The sequence below is a fragment of the Triticum aestivum genome, chromosome 7D (assembly GCF_018294505.1).
Source record: "Triticum aestivum cultivar Chinese Spring chromosome 7D, IWGSC CS RefSeq v2.1, whole genome shotgun sequence".
Classification (NCBI taxonomy): domain Eukaryota; kingdom Viridiplantae; phylum Streptophyta; class Magnoliopsida; order Poales; family Poaceae; genus Triticum; species Triticum aestivum.
This window is the reverse complement of record NC_057814.1, coordinates 412,142,564-412,165,118: the sequence shown is the minus strand read 5'-3', so window position 1 is coordinate 412,165,118 and position 22,555 is coordinate 412,142,564. Positions and strand designations below refer to the sequence as shown.

Genomic DNA, 22,555 nt, shown 5'->3' with positions numbered 1-22,555 from the left:
TTGCTCGTGCCATGCTTGATTAGCTATGAGTTATAATGGTTTACCTTGCGTGCCAACATGCTATTAAAATGGTTGTGATGTGGTATAGTGGGGTGGTATCCTCCTTTGAATGATTTAAGTGACTCGACTTGGCACATGTTCATACATGTAGTTGAAACAAAGCAACATAGCCTTCACGATATTTATGTTCATGGTGGATTATATCCTACTCATGCTTGTACTCAATGTTTATTAATTTTAATGCATGTTCATGACTGTTGTCGCTCTCTAGTTGGTCGCTTCCCAGTCTTTTGCTAGCCTTCACTTGTACTAAGCGGGAATACTGCTTGTGCATCCAATCCCTTAAACCCCAAAGTTATGCCATATGAGTCCACTATACCTTCCTATATGCGGTATCTACCTGCCGTTCCAAGTAAATTTGTATGTGCCAAACTCTAAACCTTCAAATGAAATTCTGTTTTGTATGCTCGAATAGCTCATGTATCAACTAGGGCTGTCCGTATCTTCCATGCTAGGCGGGTTATTCTCAAGAGGAGTGGACTCCGCTCCTCACTCATGAGAAAATGGCTGGTCATCGAGATGTCCAGTCCCATGCTTTATGCAAATCAAATCAAAATAATTGCAAACAAAACTCCCCCGGGACTGTTGTTAGTTGGAGGCACTCGTTGTTTCGAGCAAGCCATGGATTGATGCTTGTTGGTGGAGGAGGAGTATAAACTTTACCATTCTGTTTGGGAACCGCCTATAATGTGTGTAGCATGGAAGATATCGCCATCTCTTGGTTGTTATGTTGACAATGAAAGTATGCCGCTCAAAATACTATTTATCTCTATTTCAAAATCGAGCTCTGGCACCTCTACAAATCCCTGCTTCCCTCTGCAAAGGGCCTATCTATTTACTTTTATGTCGAGTCATCACCCTCTTATTAAAAAGCACCAGCTGGAGAGCACTGCTGTCATTTGCATCCATTATTATTAATTTATATTGGGTATGACTATGATTGGATCTCTTTTGCCATGAATTACAATGTCTAGTCAGTCCTTGATCTTTAAAGGTGCTCTGCATTTATGTTTTGCGGTCTCAGAAAGGGCTAGCGAGATACCATCCTGTTATATCATATTATGATTGTTTTGAGAAAGTGTTGCCATCCGAGATCTATTATTATTGCTCGCTAGTTGATTATGCCATTGATATGAGTAAACATGAGACCTAAGAGTTATTGTGAATGTGGTTAGTCATAATCTTTGCTGAAAACTTGAATGCTGGCTTTACATATTTACAACAACAAGAGCAAACAGAGTTTGTAAAAGTTTTTCTTTATCACTTTCAGTTTATCAACTGAATTGCTTGAGGACAAGCAAAGGTTTAAGCTTGGGGGAGTTGATACGTCTCCGTCATATCTACTTTTCCAAACACTTTTGCCCTTGTTTTGGACTCTAAATTGCATGATTTGAATGGAACTAACCCGGATTGACGCTGTTTTCAGCAGAATTGCCATGGTGTTATTTATGTGCAGAAACAAAAGTTCTCGGAATGACCTGAAACTCCACGGAACTTATTTTTGGTAAATAATAAAAATACTGGAAGAAGAATCCACGTCAGGGGGGCCTCCACCTGTCCACGAGGGTGGGGGCGCGCCTGCCCCCCTGGGCGCGCCCCCTGCCTCGGGGGCCCCCTGATGCTCCACCGACCCCAACTCCAACTCCATGTATTCGTGTTCGGGGAGAAAAAAATCAAAGAGAAAGATTCATCGCGTTTTATGATACGGAGCCGCCGCCAAGCCCTAAAACCTCTTGGGAGGGCTGATCTGGAGTCCGTTTGGGGCTCCGGAGAGGGGAAACCGTCGCCGTCGTCATCATCAACCATCCTCCATCACCAATTTCATGATGCTCACCGTCGTGCATGAGTAATTCCATCGTAGGCTTGCTGGACGGTGATGGGTTGGATGAGATTTATCATGTAATCGAGTTAGTTTTGTTAGGGTTTGATCCCTAGTATCCACTATGTTCAGAGATTAATGTTGCTATGACTTTGCTATGCTTAATGCTTGTCACTAGGGCCCGAGTGCCATGATTTCATATCTGAACCAATTATGTTTTCATGAATATATGTGAGTTCTTGATCCTATCTTGCAAGTCTATAGTCACCTACTATGTGTTATGATCCGGCAACCCCGAAGTGACAATAATCGGGACCACTCCCGGTGATGACCGTAGTTTGAGGAGTTCATGTATTCACTACGTGTTAATGCTTTGTTCCGGTACTTTATTAAAAGGAGGCCTTAATATCCCTTAGTTTCCATTAGGACCCCGTTGCCACGGGAGGGTAGGACAAAAGATGTCATGCAAGTTCTTTTCCATAAGCATGTATGACTATACTCGGAATACATGCCTACATTACATTGATGAATTGGAGCTAGTTCTGTGTCACCCTATGTTATGACTGTTACATGATGAACCGCATCCAGCATAATTCTCTATCACCGATCAAATGCCTACGAGCTTTTCACATATTGTTCTTTGCTTATTTACTTTACCGTTGCTACTGTTACAATCACTACAAAACCCAAAAATATTACTTTTGCTACCGTTACTGTTACTTTCATACTACTTTGCTACTAAATACTTTGCTGCAGATATTAAGTTATCCAGGTGTGGTTGAATTGACAACTCAACTGCTAATACTTGAGAATATTCTTTGGCTCCCCTTGTGTCGAATCAATAAATTTGGGTTGGATACTCTACCCTCGAAAACTGTTGCGATTCCCTATACTTGTGGGTTATCAATTATCAACGAAGACTATGCCTGTCGTGAGTGACCCCCCAAAAATGTTGAGCAAAGCAATTGGTTCGGTGTTTGTCCAAAGAAATTAACTGCAACAGAGAAGTTGAAGACGAAGTGAAAACAGAGCATTTATTTTGTTCTTCTTCTTTCTCTTTATTGACTCATAGGACGACCATACTATTAAGAGGTGTATAGTGTTCGAAGCTTTGATTCCCTGATGCTAAACCCAAATCCTATGTGAGTTGAGAGAGAAATCTCTTTGTGTTCGGAATAAATACTCGCTAACGAGAAACGATTTTCTTCTTGTGAGAGATTTAATTCGGGCCGAAGAGTTAGCATTACTTGTACCTCAAGTAATGTTATCATTGTTCTCAAAATACGACTGTTGAGAACATGTCGATTGGCCATTGGTTGGACCGAGTGTCCAAAATGGTCATTTCCCATCCGGGAAGGTTGCGGGTAAAAATAGCCACCCCGCTCCAACGTTGTCCGTTGGCTGCTCCGTTTGATTCTGAGACAATTGTGTGAGCAACCCTCTCTCGAGAGTGATTTGAGTATAAAATCCACCGAGAGAAAACCCCAGAGCCGAAAATTTAGATAGTCGTTTAGCATCACTCGTATCTAAGTCTAGTACGCTCCACCAATTACTCTTGAGAGCTACGAACTCTCTACATGGTTAGGTGTCAAGTTTCTTGAGAGACCAAGAGTCATTGTGGTTCCTGAAGAAGAAGTTTGTAAAGGTTCGGAGATCACCTTGAGCATCTACCATGAGTAATCGACATTTATTGACGAATCAATTGTCGAGGAGAAGGCGAAGAGAGTTTATCTTATGTGTTAAATCACAACCCCTCCAACCAGACGTAGTCCTTTTGCAGAAGGGCGAACTGGTCTCCAAATCTTTTACTAAAGACAAGCTTGCATGTGATAAGGAGTTATCCAAGCTGAAGAAGGAGAAGGATCATCTCTCTAGTGAGTATCAAAAGATGGGGGTGGTGTTACCAAGATGTTTGACTAGGAGGACGGTGTTGGCAAGGTGGACTACCAGAAAGCAATGGATGTCGAGAAATTTGAGAAGAAAAAGGAAGAGCTAAAGATGGAGGTGAAGATGGAGAAGTCTAGGCTAGCAAAGGAGCAAAAGTGTATCCTTAAGTCCCAGACAGAAATAATTCAAAACACCAGAAAGGACATGCATGGTATCAAGGTGAACATGGATCTACTTACACAAGAGAAGAAAGAGCTAGAGACAGTTGTTGTTGAGCTGCTCAATGCTGGCCATGGTAGCAAGGACAAGCTTGAGCAAATCAAGGCAATGCTAGAGGCTTGAAGATTAGGAGAATGTTGGATAAGTAAGTCGACCTATATTGACATTGTTGGGGAACACATTATTTCAAAAAAATTACCTACGATTACGCAAGATCTATCTATGTGATGCATAGCAACGAGCGGGGGAGTGTGTCCACGTACCCTCGTAGACCGAAAGCGGAAGCGTTAAGTAACGCGGTTGATGTAGTTGAACGTCTTCGCGATCCAACCGATCAAGTACCGAACGCACGACACCTCCACAATCTGCACACATACAGCTCGATGACGTCCCTCGAACTCTTGATCCAAATGAGGCCGAGGGAGAGTTTCATCAGCACGACGGTGTGGTGATGCCAATGATGAAGTTACCGGCGCAGGGCTTCGCCTAAGCACTGCAACGATATGACCGAGGTGTGTTTCTGTGGAGGGGGGCACCGCACACGGTTAAGAAAAACTTTTGTGTGCCTTTGGGGTGTTCCCCTCCCACGTATATAAAGGGGGGAGGGAGGAGGAGGCCGGCCAAGGGGAGGAGGCGCGCCAAGGGGGGCAATCCTACTCTAAGTAGGATTCGCCCCCCTCTTTCCTATTCCAACTAGGAGAAGGGGGAAGGAGAGGGAGGAGAGAAGGAAAGGGGGCCTGGCCCCCTAGTCCAATTCGGTTTGGGCTAGGGGTGGCGTGCGCCACCTCTTGGCCTTCCTCTTCACTTCCACTACTAGGCCCATGACGCCCAATAACCCCCCGGGGGGTTCCGGTAACCCCCGGTACTCCGGAAAATACCCGATACACTTCAGAACTATTCCGGTGTCCGAATATAACCTTTCAATATATCAATCTTCATGTCTCGATCATTTCGAGACTCCTCGTCATGTCTGTGATCTCATCCGGGACTCCGAACTACCTTCGGTACATCAAAACACATACACTCATAATACCGATCGTCATCGGACGTTAAGCGTGTGGACCCTACGGGTTCGAAAACTATGTAGACATGACCGAGACTCATCTCCGGTCAATAACCAATAGCGGAATCTGGATGCTCATATTGGCTCCCACATATTCTACGAAGATCTTTATCGGTCAAACCGCATAACAACATATGTTGTTCCCTTTGTCATCGGTATGTTACTTGCCCGAGATTTGATTGTCGGTATCTCAATACCTAGTTCAATCTCGTTATTGGCAAGTCTCTTTATTCGTTCCGTAATGCAACATCCCGTAACTAACTCATTAGTCACATTGCTTGCAAGGCTTATAGTGATGTGCATTACCGAGAGGGCTTAGAGATACCTCTCCGACAATCGGAGTAACAAATCCTAATCTCGATCTATGCCAACTCAACAAACACCATCGGAGACATCTGTAGAGCATCTCTACTCCTAATGTCTCAGTTGGTAGTCTCCGTTCCGGGTTTATTTTCGTCCCACCTATCATGGTTTTTTTTCGTCCCACCTTCGTCGGTTTTTTTCCGTCCTCCTTCACCTCCGAAGTAACGATCCCCTGAGGTAGCGATCTCGTAGCAAGAAAAAAAACCCAGCGAAAACCACGTAGCGAGGCCCCTGGCACGAGAAAAAAAACGGAGGAAATAAGCTGTGGGAAGAAAGAAAAAACGGATGAACCAGGGATGCAAGGCCCCGTCGTGCAAAAAGAAAAAAAAACTGACGATCGAGGGCAGTCTCGCTACGAGGACGAGATTAGGAGAACCCACGCCCCAGCCGCCATCGCCGCCGCCGATCCCTTCGCCGTCGCCGATCTATTCGCTACGTCGACGGAAACCACGCCCTAGCCGCCATCGCAGATCCCTTTGCTGCCGCCGAGGTCCTGGAGGAGCCGCCGCCACCTTCATTGTGGACCTCCAGGTCGCCGTCGGGACACCGCGGCAGAGGTTCGCCACGGCCGCCGTCGAGTTCCGAGAGGGGCATGACCCCAGGGAGATCTTCGTCGGGGTTGCCGCCGCCGCCGACGTCGCCTGCCGAAGGTGAGATCCCAGGACCTGTCTCCTCCTCTCTTTGCAGCGCTATGCTCTGTCGCGAGGCTGACGGTGGCGGGTGGGTCGATGAACAGAGAGGAAAGGTACGGTGCCGTCGATCCGTCCTGCCTGTGGATTCACTGGATGCGTCTTGGTGGAGTGAGCGCTCGTGAGATTCGATCTGGTTGCTCTGTCTTTCAAGGTGGATTCGTTGTCAGTAGGTTGGGACGGATTGATCGCTGTTGGATTTGTTAACTTGCAGGTGGGCTAAACCTCTCGTCCTCTGGCGACGAACATCGCCTCCCGCTAGGGTATGCGGGCGACAATCGTTACTCAGCGCCAGCAGGTCGCTGCCCCGTCCTCCAATTGACAATGGTAGCATGCTTATGCCTTGGGGCATGGTGTCGCGGGTAGAGTGTGTGCTGCCATGGCTGAACGAAGCAGCAGTCGGCTGTGCACACTGTCTGACTACTATTGATGTTGGTGTTTCATGTAGGCTTGCCTTCAAATATCACGGCAAGGTATGTGATTTCTTATACTGTAACAGACTGTACAAGTTCACTCTCATATACAAGGACCATGAAATTGGATTGTGGCATTATTTCAACTATTTTATGAAGTCCACTGATTTTTTGATGAATAACTAATAGGTATGTATGGATAGTGCAACCTGCATATTCACAACTCTGAAGCAATAGAACTACAATCAGCTCACAACCCCCATCGAGTAGTACACCATCTGTTCCATTCAGAGGTACTCATCTTGTTGATTCAGGTGAGATCTATTACCTATACCTTAGATCCTCTAAACTGAAGGAGCTCCGATGGGAAGGGTATTTTAAAATCTGGTGTTGTCTACATGTTTTGGCTGCTTGTATCTTCCTAGGCGATGTCTTACTAGCTGACGAGCAAATCATATGAAAATATGAACCACATATGATCTTTGCTAATAGAAGTACAACACTCAACCTGTGCTATGTCAATTCTATGGCCACTACATATTCAGACGGGCAAATGAACCAAATAAATCTTTCAGTGGGCCAGTGATAATATTATTTGTTGAACTGATTAGAGAAGTAAACTATATACAACAGTAAACAGAAGTTGAATTGTTTAGAGAGGTAAACTATAGAACGGTAATCTGAAGTACACTTGGATCCCAAAGATGCTGGTGGAAATACGTCAACAAGTTACCCGCTACAATCATCACCAGAGATATAACCACAAAAACTGTAGTTCAAAGCTATCCGCTACATTAACTTTGAATTTCCTATCCATTCTCATCAACAATGACCTGCCATAAACCGTACAAATAACAATGAGTATTGTGTTTACCTGCACACAAAAGAAGGGAATTGTTCCTGAACCTGGTTTCTGAGGCCAGGCACGAGTATTGTTTAATTTCAGAATTTGAGAAGAGGTGTAAACCATTAAGAGGGACGTACCATGACGCCAAAAGTTTCAGTCTGCCACCAAGTTTATTTTGTTCATCCCACAAAAAACATGAACTCTCAATCAATGGCTGCATAGCGTCAGAACACAAGAGGATTTTGAGCCAACCAAAATATATTCATTTAAAAAAATCACTGCTGGACCGACTGTTATTCTTCAGTTGCATTCCCTCTACTTATCTCTGACGAATCTACTATTCTTCAGTTGCATCCCCCTGTACTGATATTAGCTAATATAAGTGACAATGCTCTGACTCTTGGAATTTGTAATGCTCATCCAATCCTCCCCGTCTATACCTATTTAATAGCTTCAAGAGCTCTCCCCAAATCATCATTCAAAAGTTCTTCATCTACTTGTGCTATGTTACGTAGATATTTTTCTAGCTTTCAAAGGAAGCATGTCCAGGTGTTCCTAACATGCTCGAGGTTTGTAGGGAATTTAGAATATGTATATCGATCGGGCACCTTCGTTGTGTGAAATTCCTTACTTATTATGTCACTTATATCAGCTAACTATCAAGACCAATGAACTGCATCACGTCAATGTAATCACTTTTTAGTTTATGTCAAGATTAATAGACTGCATATGCACCCCACACCCTTGGTTAGATCTACAATCAAATGTAATGGTGAGATTTAATTTAAAAACAGTTAACTTGTTTGCATGGCTATGCAAAATTAGACAATGATTACATTATTTAAATAAACAGTTAAGGGCATGCCAGGCTTTGCAATCTTCAGAAGAGATTGTTAGCCTAAAATATGCAAGACAATATATCTGCGTACTTCGAGGACTGGTAGTTTGTTGCAATTACCAGATACTGCAAGCTGTGGTTCTAATTCATTCTTTCGCATTACTGTTTTGGAATTCAATCTGTGGTTGACTGTTACTTGATGGTTCTCTTGTTTCGATCTCCTAGGACTGGAATGTAGAAGCTTTTTGTTTGTTTTCTCACCATATCGTTGTAACAACTCTCAGTGTCTTATGAAAATTCTGAAGTAGTTTGGAGAAAAGATGTGTGAGAAGTAGGTGTATAGATATGTTCCTTCCATGTATTGGATCGAGGAATTTCCTATATTTCTTCTTTTATTAATTTCAGGAGAGGAAGAGAATTTTAGTGGTACTTCAGATTTTGGTAATTGTTCATGATTGAGTTCACCATAATTGATAAAAAAAATTATGACTGTTATCATTTTCATGGTTTATTTTAGTTGCTGGAAGGAAAGCACTGCTAGAAATTTCGGAATTGAGATGTGGTTTTGAACAGTTCTGTCAGGTATTGCTTATTTGCATTGTGCGATCACAATTCTGGGGACAATCGTTTTTAGTTTTGTAGTATTTCGGATCTGGGTCCTATCTTTCTAGCAGATCACCACATTTGGCGGGACTTGGCTTATTAAACAACAAGCAAACAATAAATTTTGGGCCGATGCTACGCATCATCCGGCTGATCCCCGCGCCGGATCAGCCGCCTCTCCAGCCACTCGATCGGTTCCTCTGAAATCGTCACCAGCCATGGGATCCACGGAGTCAGCTTTCCTTTGCATGGCTTGAGCCGTGGCTGGTTTGCCGCTGAAGCAGCAGCCTTTTTTCTGCTTTGGCAATCGGGCCCATGGGACCTAGCTTCAGAACCTAGCTAGCTCTTAAAAAAAGGCTAACACGCCGTTGTGCGCAATTCTAGAACAACTTAACCTAGCTAGTTTGCTTTGCATGAATCATTTTCTCTCAGACTTACGGTGTATGGGTGCAGTAGCTTGGTAAAAAATAAAAGAAAATGCTATGCGCCAACCGGTTGGTCTTTTGAACAGCCAGCCGTCACATAGCCGTCTAATTTATTTTTATTTTTGATAAAAGATACTTCCTCAGTTCCATAATATAAAACGTTTCTTGACACTAGTGTAATATCAAAAAATGTCTTATATTATGGGACGGAGGGAGTAGCTCTCTCTCCGATTTCCATTAAGAGAAATCACCAAGTCTTACAGAAAGAAAAAAGAAGACGCAAAAGCTACTACAACAATCTCCCCGGCGAGCACTGGCTGTTGAGAAAGAGGGGGAGCCATCCCCCCCCCCCATTTTTAGCCCCCAAAGCAGCACTACAAGTGCTTTGCAACATGAGTCATGTTACACTCAGGGGTTGCAACATGACTCATGTTGCGCTCGAGGATTTTGTTACAAAGATGTTGCGACTACAACTTGGGAGATGTTGCGACGGCCGCAATGTCGGCGATGTTCACTGCAACATGAGCGATGTTGTGCGAGGACGATCGTAACTTGGGAGATGTTGCAACGGCCGCAATGTTGGTGATATTCACTGCAACATGGGCGATGTTGTGCGACGACGACTGTAACTTGGGAGATGTTGCGACGGCCGCAATGTTGGCGATATTCACTGCAACATGGGCGATGTGGTGCGACGTCGACTGTAACTTGGGAGATGTTGCGACGGCCGCAAAGTTGGCGATTTTTTTTGCGGTGGTGAGTGTTTGCAACGCCCGCCCAGTTCCAAACCTCCCCGAGCGCACCATCAGTTGCAAACGGTGAGTGCAACATGACTTGTGTTGCAAGCGGTGATCGCAGCTAAATAACTAATGTCAACAACCAATTGAGTGGTTTTCGATCGCTTTGAAACGTCAAGTGTTTCCTTGCGCTATTCCGTGCGGCCGACTTTGCAGCACGACAGTCTGGGTTTTCCGTTGATTGCCTTGCAACGTCAAGCATCCGGCTTGCAGCATTCAACGTCGCGTGATCGACTTTGCAACACAGCAATCCTAGTTTGATGTCGATTGGTCTTGGACCGTCAATGTGTCCACCTTCAGCATGCAGCGCCATGAGGCGGGCTTTGCAACATGACCGTTCGGTTTTACAGGAAAAAAAACGGTGGACGAATGGAACATTTTGTATGCCTTCATCAGTACAAGTAGTCATCCAACTTTGCAACACCACACGTCTAGTTCGTAAATTAGGGGCACCCTCTCGATGTTGTTTATGATCAACCGGGTGTACATAATTTGGCAACTAATACAAATATACAACTGCTCAATCTTTGTACAATAACAATAACCATGGTGTTAATTCTCTAAATGCTAGTGGTGTCTTGTGGTTACTCCAACTGGCTATGTGGCAGCATATTATATTAGCATGTGGAGCGGCGGTGGAGATCAAAAGAACACATGCATGCAAAAGGAATCTAGCTATGGCAGCAAAGGGGCACACTCATGTAAAAAGGTCAGGACCAGCACATGTAGTTCAAAATGAACACAGACAAAGGGAACCCAGGGGACCAGAGTGCACCCGCGTCAAAATCGTGATTAGAGTAGACGATCTGACGGCCCAGCGCTGCGACGCGTCCGTCAAATCCGACGGCTCGGGAGGAGGCTTACGTAGATAGAAAATCAGTCGGTTGATTCTAAGAGTTTTCCTAAATTGGCCGATGCTACGCATCATCCGGCTGATCCCCGCGCCGGATCAGCCGCCTCTCCAGCCACTCGATCGGTTCCTCTGAAATCTTCACCAGCCGTGGGATCCACGGAGTCAGCTTTCGTTTGCATGGCTCGAGCCGTGGCTGGTTTGCCGCTGAAGCAGCAGCCTTTTTTCTGCTTTGGCAATCGGGCCCATGGGACCTAGCTTCAGAACCTATCTAGCTCTTAAAAAAAGGCTAACACGCTGTTGTGCGCAATTCTAGAACAACTTAACCTAGCTAGTTTGCTTTGCATGAATCATTTTCTCTCAGACTTACGGTGTATGGGTGCAGTAGCTTGGTAAAAAATAAAAGAAAATGCTATGCGCCAACCGGTTGGTCTTTTGAACAGCCAGCCGTCACATAGCCGTCTAATTTATTTTTATTTTTTGATAAAAGATACTTCCTCCGTTCCATAATATAAAACGTTTCTTGACACTAGTGTAATATCAAAAAATGTCTTACATTATGGGACGGAGGGAGTAGCTCTCTTTCCGATTTCCATTAAGAGAAATCACCAAGTCTTACAGAAAGAAAAAAGAAGACGCAAAAGCTACTACAACAATCTCCCCGGCGAGCACTGGCTGTTGAGAAAGAGGGGGAGCCATCCCCCCCCCATTTTTAGCCCCCAAAGCAGCACTACAAGTGCTTTGCAACATGAGTCATGTTACACTCAGGGGTTGCAACATGACTCATGTTGCGCTCGAGGATTTTGTTACAAAGATGTTGCGACTACAACTTGGGAGATGTTGCGACGGCCGCAATGTCGGCGATGTTCACTGCAACATGAGCGATGTTGTGCGAGGACGATCGTAACTTGGGAGATGTTGCAACGGCCGCAATGTTGGTGATATTCACTGCAACATGGGCGATGTTGTGCGACGACGACTGTAACTTGGGAGATGTTGCGACGGCCGCAATGTTGGCGATATTCACTGCAACATGGGCGATGTTGTGCGACGTCGACTGTAACTTGGGAGATGTTGCGACGGCCGCAAAGTTGGCGATTTTTTTGCGGTGGTGAGTGTTTGCAACGCCCGCCCAGTTCCAAACCTCCCCGAGCGCACCATCAGTTGCAAACGGTGAGTGCAACATGACTTGTGTTGCAAGCGGTGATCGCAGCTAAATAACTAATGTCAACAACCAATTGAGTGGTTTTCGATCGCTTTGAAACGTCAAGTGTTTCCTTGCGCTATTCCGTGCGGCCGACTTTGCAGCACGACAGTCTGGGTTTTCCGTTGATTGCCTTGCAACGTCAAGCATCCGGCTTGCAGCATTCAACGTCGCGTGATCGACTTTGCAACACAACAATCCTAGTTTGATGTCGATTGGTCTTGGACCGTCAATGTGTCCACCTTCAGCATGCAGCGCCATGAGGCGGGCTTTGCAACATGACCGTTCGGTTTTACAGGAAAAAAAACGGTGGACGAATGGAACATTTTGTATGCCTTCATCAGTACAAGTAGTCATCCAACTTTGCAACACCACACGTCTAGCTCGTAAATTAGGGGCACCCTCTCGATGTTGTTTATGATCAACCGGGTGTACATAATTTGGCAACTAATACAAATATACAACTGCTCAATCTTTGTACAATAACAATAACCATGGTGTTAATTCTCTAAATGCTAGTGGTGTCTTGTGGTTACTCCAACTGGCTATGTGGCAGCATATTATATTAGCATGTGGAGCGGCGGTGGAGATCAAAAGAACACATGCATGCAAAAGGAATCTAGCTATGGCAGCAAAGGGGCACACTCGTGTAAAAAGGTCAGGGACCAACACGTGTAGTTCAAAATGAACACAGACGAAGGGAACCCAGGGGACCAGAGTGCACCCGCGTCAAAATCGTGATTAGAGTAGACGATCTGACGGCCCAGCGCTGCGACGCGTCCGTCAAATCCGACGGCTCGGGAGGAGGCTTACGTAGATAGAAAATCAGTCGGTTGATTCTAAGAGTTTTCCTAAATTTTGTGAATATAATGTGACGTTTCCAGTTATAACTTTTAGACTTTTGATTCCTTCCTTTAGTTGTCAGCGGAAAATACTGAAGGCATGTAGTTGTATACATGTTTGAAAAATCAGAAGCGGTTAGTAACATTTTGCATCCTGATACTACAATCGACATTACTAAGCTTGATGCACTCATGATTCTTTAATAACAAGATTAACAGTGATGTTGCTGCTTGAGTTACTTTGCAGGTAACGCTGTTATGCCAATGACATAGTTTATTCAGCTCTCAGGACAACTACTTTATTCTCTATGCTAGCTAAACGCCCGAAACATAATAAGCTAAGCCTTTGTCGATTTAGCCAAAGCAGGCCTGGAGAAAATAACGTCGGATTTTTAAGCATGGCAAACCGAACGTTTTCTATGACAGTTAGTTGGCGTGAGGATGGCACTTTTTAGTTTACGAGCACGGAAATTTTCTGAATAAAATGAACTAAAGCGGATGTGTTATGCTTGCCATCCCCCACAAACACAAATTGCCATAAAAAATATTTGATTTACCATGGTACAAATTTTAAAAAGCCCGTGGCAACGCACGGGCGTTTTACTAGTATTTATAATCACCCAGTTATGTCGTGGCGTTTGATAGCACACTAAGTGTTCCTCCGGTATTCGGGAGTTGCATAATCTCATAGTCATAGGAACATGCATAAGTCATGAAGAAAGCAATAGCAACAAACTAAACGATCATCGTGCTAAGCTAACGGATGGGTCTTGTCAATCACATCATTCTTTAATGATGTGATCCCGTTAATCAAATGACAACTCATGTTTATGGTTAGGAAACTCAACCATCTTTGATTAACGAGCTAGTCAAGTAGAGGCATACTAGTGACACTCTGTTTGTCTATGTATTCTTCACATGTACTAAGTTTTCGGTTAATACAATTCTAGCATGAATAATAAACATTTATCATGATATAAGGAAATATAAATAACAATTTTATTATTGCCTCTAGGTCATATTTACTTCAGTCTCCCACTTGCACTAGAGTCAATAATCTAGATTACACAGTAATGATTCTAACACCCATGGAATCTTGGTGTTGATCATGTTTTGCTCGTGAGAGAGGCTTAGTCAACGGGTCTGCAACATTCAGATCCGTATGTATCTTGCAAATCTCTATGTCTCCCTCCTTGACTTGATCGCGGATGGAATTGAAGCGTCTCTTGATGTGCTTGGTTCTCTTGTCAAATCTGGATTCCTTTGCCAAGGAAATTGCACCAGTATTGTCACAAAAGATTTTCATTGGACCCGATGCACTAGGTATGACACCTAGATCAGATATGAACTCCTTCATCTAGACTCCTTCATTTGCTGCTTTCGAAGCAGGTATCTACTCCGCTTCAGACATAGATCCCGCCACGACGCTTTGCTTAGAACTGCACCAACTGACAGCTCCACCGTTCAATATAAATACGTATCCGATTTGTGACTTAGAGTCATCCGGATCAGTGTCAAAGCTTGCATCAACATAACCATTTACGACGAGCTCTTTGTCACCTCCATAAACGAGAAATATATCCTTAGTCATTTTCAGGTATTTCAGAATGTTCTTGACCGCTGTCCAGTGATCCACTCCTGGATTACTTTGGTACCTCCCGGCTAACTAATAGCAAGGCACACATCAGGTCTGGTACACAGCATTGCATACATGATAGAACCTATGGCTGAAGCATAGGGAATGACTTTCATTTTCTCTCTATCTTCTGCAGTGGTCGGGCATTGAGTCTGACTCAACTTCACACCTTGTAACACAGGCAAGAAGCCTTTCTTTGCTTGATCCATTTTGAACTTCTTCAAAACTTTATCAAGGTATGTGCTTTGTGAAAGTCCAATTAAGCATCTTGATCTATCTCTATAGATCTTGATGCCCAATATATAAGCAGCTTCACCAAGGTCTTTCATTGAAAAACTCTTGTTCAAGTATCCTTCTATGCTATCCAGAAATTCTATATCATTTCCAATCAACAATATGTCATCCACATATAATATTAGAAATGCTACAGAGCTCCCACTCACTTTCTTGTAAATACAGGCTTCTCCAAAAGTCTGTATAAAACCATATGCTTTGATCACACTATCAAAACGTTTATTCCAACTCCGAGATGCTTGCACCAGTCCATAAATGGATCACTGGAGCTTGCACACTTTGTTAGCATCCTTTGGATCGATAAAACCTTTGGGTTGCATCATATACAACTCTTCTTCCAGAAATCAATTCAGGAATGCAGTCTTTACATCCATTTGCCAAATTCATAGTCATAAAATGCGGCAATTGCTAACATGATTCAGACGGACTTAAGCATCGCTACGGGTGAGAAGGTCTCATCATAGTCAACTCCTTGAACTTGTCGAAAACCTTGCGCAACAAGTCGAGCTTTGTAGACAGTAACATTACCGTCAGCGTCAGTCTTCTTCTTGAAGATCCATTTATTCTCTATGGCTTGCCGATCATCAGGCAAGTCAACCAAAGTCCACACTTTGTTCTCATACATGGATCCCATCTCAGATTTCATGGCCTCAAGCCATTTCACGGAATCCGGGCTCATTATCACTTCCTCATAGTTCGTAGGTTCGTCATGGTCAAGTAACATGACCTCCGGAACAGGATTACAGTACCACTTTGGTGCGGATCTTACTCTGGTTGACCTACGAGGTTCGGTAGTAACTTGATCTGAAGTTACATGGTCATCATCATTAGCTCCTCACTAATTGGTGTAGGAGTCAGAGGAACTGATTTCTGTGATGAACTACTTTCCAATAAGGGAGCAGGTACAGTTACCTCATCAAGTTCTACTTTCCTCCCACTCACTTCTTTCGAGAGAAACTCCTTTTCTAGAAAGGATCCATTCTTAGCAACGAATATATTGCCTTCGGATCTGTGATAGAAGGTGTACCTAACAGTCTCTTTTGGGTATCCTATGAAGACACATTTCTTCGATTTGGGTTCGAGCTTATCAGGTTGAAGCTTTTTCACATAAGCATCGCAACCCCAAACTTTAAGAAACGACAACTTGGGTTTCTTGCCAAACCACAGTTCATAAGGTGTCGTCTCAACGGATTTAGATGGTGCCCTATTTAATGTGAATGCAGCCGTCTCTAAAGCATAACCCCAAAACGATAGCAGTAAATCAGTAAGAGACATCATAGATCACACCATATCCAATAAAGTGAGGTTACGACATTCGGACACACCATTACGCTGTGGTGTTCCGGGTGGCGTGAGTTGCGAAACTATTCCGCATTGTTTCAAATGAAGACCAAACTCGTAACTCAAATATTCTCCTCCACGATCAGATCGCAGAAACTTTATTTTCTTGTTACGATGATTTTCCACTTCACTCTGAAATTCTTTGAACTTTTCAAATGTTTCAGACTTATGTTTCATCAAGTAGATATACCCATATCTTCTCAAATCATCTATGAAGGTCAGAAAATAATGATACACGCCGCGAGCCTCAACATTCATTGGACCGCATACATCAGTATGTATTATTTACAATAAATCTGTTGCTTGCTCCATTGTTCCATAGAACGGAGTTTTAGTCATCTTGCCCATGAGGCATGGCTCGCAAGTACCAAGTGATTCATAAGCAAGTGATTCCAAAAGTCCATCAGTATGGAGTTTCTTCATGCGCTTTACACCAATATGACTCAAACGGCAGTGCCACAAATAAGTTGCACTATCATTATCAACTCTGCATCTTTTGGCTTCAATATTATGAATATGTGTATCACTACTATCGAGATTCAACAAAAATAGACCACTCTTCAAGGGTGCATGACCATAAAAGATATTACTCATATAAATAGAACAACCATTATTCTCAGATTTAAATGAATAACCGTCTCGCATCAAACAAGATCCAGATATAATGTTCATGCTTAACGCTGGCACCAAATAACAATTATTCAGGTCTAAAACTAATCCCGAAGGTAGATGTAGAGGTAGCGTGCCGACGGCAATCACATCGACTTTGGAACCATTTCCCATGCGCATCGTCACCTCGTCCTTAGCCAATCTTCGCTTAATCCGTAGTCCCTGTTTCGAGTTGCAAATATTAGCAACAGAACCAGTATCAAATACCCAGGTACTACTGCAAGTATTAGTAAGGTACACATCAATAACATGTATATCACATATACCTTTGCTCACTTTGCCATCCTTCTTATCCGCGAAATACTTGGGGCAGTTACGCTTCCAGTGACCAGTCCCTTTGCAGTAGAAGCACTCAGTCTTAGGCTTAGGTCTAGACTTGGGCTTCTTCACCTGAGCAGCAACTTGCTTGCCGTTCTTCTTGAAGTTCCCCTTCTTCCCTTTGCCCTTCTTCTTGAAACTGGTGGTCTTGTTGACCATCAACACTTGATGCTCCTTCTTGATTTCTACCTCCGCAGCCTTTAGCATCGCGAAGAGCTCGGGAATTGTCTTATCCATCCCTTGCATATTATAGTTCATCACGAAGCTTTTGTAGCTTGGTGACAGTGATTGAAGAACTCTGCCAATGACACTATCAACCGGAATATTAACTCCCAGCTGAGTCAAGTGCTTATTATACCCAGACATTTTGAGTATATGTTCACCGACAGAACTATTCTCCTCCATTTTGCAACTGTAGAACTTATTGGACACTTCATGTCTCTCAATCCGGGCATTTGCTTGAAATATTAACTTCAACTCCTGGAACATCTCATATGATCCATGACGTTCAAAACGTCGTTGAAGTCCCGGTTCTAAAGCATGGCACACTGAACTATCGAGTAGTCATCAGCTTTGCTCTGCCAGGCGTTCACAACGTCTGGTGTTGCTCCTGCAGCGGGTCTTGCACCTAGCGGTGCTTCCAGGACATAATTCTTCTGTGCAGTAATGAGGATAATCCTCAAGTTACGGACCCAGTCCGTGTAGTTGCTACCATCATCTTTCAACTTAGCTTTCTCTAGGAACGCATTAAAACTCAAATGAACAGTAGCATGGGCCATTGATCTACAACAACATAGACATGCAAAATACTATCAGGTACTAAGTTCGTGATAAATTAAAGTTCAATTAATCATATTACTTAAGAACTCCCACTTAGATAGACATCCCTCTAATCATCTAAGTGATCACATGATCCAAATCAACTAAACCATGTCCGATCATGACGTGAGATGGAGTAGTTTTCAATGGTGAACATCACTATGTTGATCATATCTTCTATATGATTCACGCTCGACCTTTCGGTCTCAGTGTTCCGAGGCCATATCTGCATATGCTAGGCTCGTCAAGTTTAACCCGAGCATTCTGCGTGTGCAAAAATGGCTTGCATCCGTTGTATGTGAACGTAGAGCTTATCACACCCGATCATCATGTGGTGTCTCAGCACGACGAACTGTCGCAATGGTGCATACTCAGGGAGAACACGTGTACCTTGAAATTTAGTGAGAGATCATCTTATAATGCTACCGCCGAACTAAGAAAAATAAGATGCATAAAGGATAAACATCACATGCAATCAATATAAGTGATATGATATCGCCATCATCATCTTGTGCCTTTGATCTCCATCTCCAAAGCACCATCATGATCACCATCGTCACCGGCTTGACACCTTGATCTCCATCGAAGCATCGTTGTCCTCTCGCCAACTATTGCTATCACGACTATCGCTACCGCTTAGTGATAAAGTAAAGCAATTACATGGCGATTGCATTGCATACAGTAAAGCGACAACCATATGGCTCCTGCCAGTTGCCGATAACTCTGTTACAAAACATGATCATCTCATACAACAATTTATATCATCACGTCTTGACCATATCACATCACAACATGTCGTGCAAAAACAAGTTAGACGTCCTCTACTTTGTTGTTGCAAGTTTTACATGGCTGCTACGGGCTTAGCAAGAACCGTTCTTACCTACGCATCAAAGACCACAACGATTTTTCATCAAGTGTGATGTTTTAACCTTCAACAAGGACCGGGCGTAGTCACACTCGATTCAACTAAAGTTGGAGAAACAGACACCCACCAGCCACATGTGTGCGAAGCATGTCGGTAGAACCAGTCTCGCGTAAGCGTAATGTCGGTCTGAGCCGCTTCATCCAACAATACCGCCGAATCAAAGTATGACATGCTGGTAAGCAGTATGACTATTATCGCCCACAACTCTTTGTGTTCTACTCGTGCATATAACATCTACGCATAGACCTGGCTCGGATGCCACTGTTGGGGAACGCAGTATTTCAAAATATTTACCTAAGATCACGCAAGATCTATCTATGTGATGCATAGCAACGAGCGGGAGAGTGTGTCCACGTACCCTCGTAAACCGAAAGCGGAAGCGTTAAGTAACGCTGCTGATGTAGTCGAACGTCTTCGCGATCCAACCGATCAAGTACCGAACGCACGGCACCTCCGCGATCTGCACACGTACAACTCGATGACGTCCCTCGAACTCTTGATCCAGCTGAGGCAGAGGGGGAGTTTCGTCAGCACGACGGTGTGGTGACAGTGATGATGAAGTTACCGGCGCAGGGCTTCGCCTAAGCACTGCAACGATATGACCGAGGTGTGTTTCTGTGGAGGGGGGCACCGCACACGACTAAAAGAAACTTTTGTGTGCCTTTGGAGTGCCCCCTCCACGTATATAAAGGGGGGAGGGAGGAGGAGGCCGGCCAAGGGGAGGAGGCGCGCCAAGGGGGGCAATCCTACTCCAAGTAGGATTCGGCGCCCCCCCCTTTCCTATTCCAACAAGGAGAAGGGGGAAGGAGAGGGAGGAGAGAAGGAAAGGGGGGCCGGCCCCCCTAGTCTAATTCAGTTTGGGCTAGGGGTGGCGCACGCCACCTCTTGGCCTTCCTCTTCTCTTCTACTACTTGGCCCATGAGGCCCAATAACCCCCCGGGGGGTTCCGGTAACCCCCCGGTACTCCAGAAAATACCCGATACACCTCGGAACTATTCCGGTGTCTGAATATAACCTTCCAATATATCAATCTTCATGTATCGACCATTTCGAGACTCCTCGTCATGTCTGTGATCTCATCCGAGACTCTGAACTACCTTCGATACATCAAAACACATACACTCATAATACCGATCGTCATCGAACATTAAGCGTGCGGACCCTACGGGTTCGAGAACTATGTAGACATGACCGAGACTCATCTCCGGTCAATAACCAATAGCAGAACCTGGATGCTCATATTGGCTCCCACATATTCTACGAAGATCTTTATCGGTCAAACCGCATAACAACATACGTTGTTCCCTTTGTCATCGGTATGTTACTTGCCCGAGATTTGATCGTCGGTATCTCAATACCTAGTTCAATCTCGTTACCGGTAATTCTCTTTACTTGTTCCGTAATGCATCATCCCGTAACTAACTCATTAGTCACATTGCTTGCAAGGCTTATAGTGATGTGCATTACCGAGAGGGCCCAGAGATACCTCCCGACAATCGGAGTGACAAATCCTAATCTCGATCTATTCCAACTCAACAAACACCATCTGTCGTGGAATAGTCTCGGCAGATGTCCTCGTGAAAGGACTTAGTCGTGGAGCCATCGCAACTAGGAAGCTTAAAGGGGTTAAAGCGGGACAAAGGACACGAGGGTTATACTGGTTTGGCCCCTTACGGTGAAGGTAAAAGCCTACTCCAGTTGAGGTGGAATTACTAGGGTTTCGATGACCAGGGAGCGAATCCGCTATGCCTGGCTACCGATTTGATGTTACTTGCCCTAAGCCGCCGGCGGGTCGTCCCCTTATATACATGGGTTGACGACCCGCGGCCTACAGAGTCCCGGCCGGCTCATAAACAGTGTCCGGCTCGGTGACTAGTTAATCTTTCCTTACAACACAAGTCATGCCATTACGGCAGTTTATCACTACGGGCCTTAAGTCGCCTATGGGCTTTAGGCCCTTTATTGAACCGCCATCTTCAAGCTTGATATTGGGCTTCATATAATGAATTTCCATAGCATAACCCGGCCCCTCCTGGGCGGGTTACACTAGTAGTTATATCCCCAACATTATGCCCCAGATTGATTTGAACCGGTTCATGTCAATCTTCAATACCTTAAGAAAAAGCCTTCTGGCTTCTGTCTGTGCAAAAAGTTATAACCCGCCATGACGTCATCTTCTAGATTCATGATAACCCGTCATGACGTCATCTTCCATTCAATTCATTTTTTATTCTGTCATATCACAACGGATCCTTATCTTAATGACCATCCCAAAAATTGAGGCGTCGGAGTAGCTGGATAACCACGTCTGGCCTCCTCGTTTCTCGCGCCCTCTCTGTCAGTCTTTCCTTATAAATAAGCACGACCTTTAGGTCTTTCTTCATTCTCCCCCTTTCTGTCGTCTTCTTCCTCTCGCGACTCCGCTGCTGCTCGAGCTCCGCCGCCGCCGCCGCAGCAGAGCACCTCATCTTCGTCGATCTTGGCCGCTGCATCAACCTGAATCGACCAGAGAACGGCGGCGATCCTCCGCAGTAGATCTACAGCTGTAAGTCTTCACCTTCCCACACTTCAGATCTGCATTTAGGGTTTTCAAGTTCTTCCGTGTTCTTCATGGTTCTTCATCGTTTCTTCGTGGTTCCTCCACCGCGGCTTCTTCTGATCCAAAAAGAACATATAACTTGTGCGGTAACCGTTTCGCATCCATTTCAGATGCTAGTAGATTCCTTTCTCTAGTTCAGAGGCCTCATTAGAACTCTCAAACTCATCTGTACCAGTTTTTAGGTCTAGAATATTTTCTTTTCTGAACGACCGTTTAATCCAAAATAACAGCTTCAACCTGCGAAACTTGTTTGTGCGACACTTAGGCAAAAAACGTATCTGTTAGCCATGGCGACTCTTATCGCCGGCTTAAAGAGGCAATGCTCAATGAATAATCCTGATCACTCAAAGTGGATTTAAATAATTTAATTGCTATTGTTTCCCATGGCGGCTTAAACAATCTGAAACAATTAGCCATATATCATTAGGCCCCTTCGTAAGCCGCCATCTTGAATATGAATTGAAATATTTTCTCCGTCTTAAATTTGAACCGGAAATTTTTATTTTGTCATAGGCTTCCATCCTTCATAATGCCGCCCAAGGCTCCCAAAGCACCCGTCACATGCAACTGGGTTAAATCCACCGTCACTGATAGCATCTTAAACGATTTTGTGAAGACTGGTCATCTGCCGAAGAAAGAGATCATGTCTTATCGTGCTCCTGACCCGTCAGAAGAAAAGCCTCAACCCAAGGATGGGGAAGTTGTCATTTTTACTGATCACATGAGCCGGGGCTTTGCTCCACCCGGCTCAAAAAATTTCAGAGACGTCTTGCACTTTTTTGACCTGCGACCTCAAGACATCGGACCCAATTCCGTGTCAAACATCTGCAATTTCCAAGTATTCTGTGAGGTGTACCTTGGAGAAGAACCCAGCTTACTACTCTTTAGAGAGTTATTTTATCTGAACCGTCAAAACGAATGTGCCCACGGGCCCAGCTTGGAGCTTGGCGGAATCTCAATCCAGCGACGTAGAGACTGTCTCTTCCCTTATGCCGAGCCGCCGAGTCACCCTAAAGATTGGAACCAGACATGGTT

General features: G+C 44.4%; 1 protein-coding gene across 1 annotated transcript; it reads left to right on the top strand.

The window, feature by feature from the left end:
- The first annotated feature begins 5,696 nt into the window (after nucleotides 1-5,696).
- LOC123171131 (uncharacterized) lies at nucleotides 5,697-6,691 on the top strand. Its single transcript, XM_044588762.1, has 3 exons — nucleotides 5,697-6,061; nucleotides 6,148-6,221; nucleotides 6,315-6,691. The coding sequence occupies exons 1-3, from the start codon at nucleotides 5,697-5,699 to the stop codon at nucleotides 6,464-6,466; spliced, it is 591 nt and encodes a 196-aa protein (XP_044444697.1). The 3' UTR covers nucleotides 6,467-6,691.
- The last annotated feature ends 15,864 nt before the right edge of the window (nucleotides 6,692-22,555 follow it).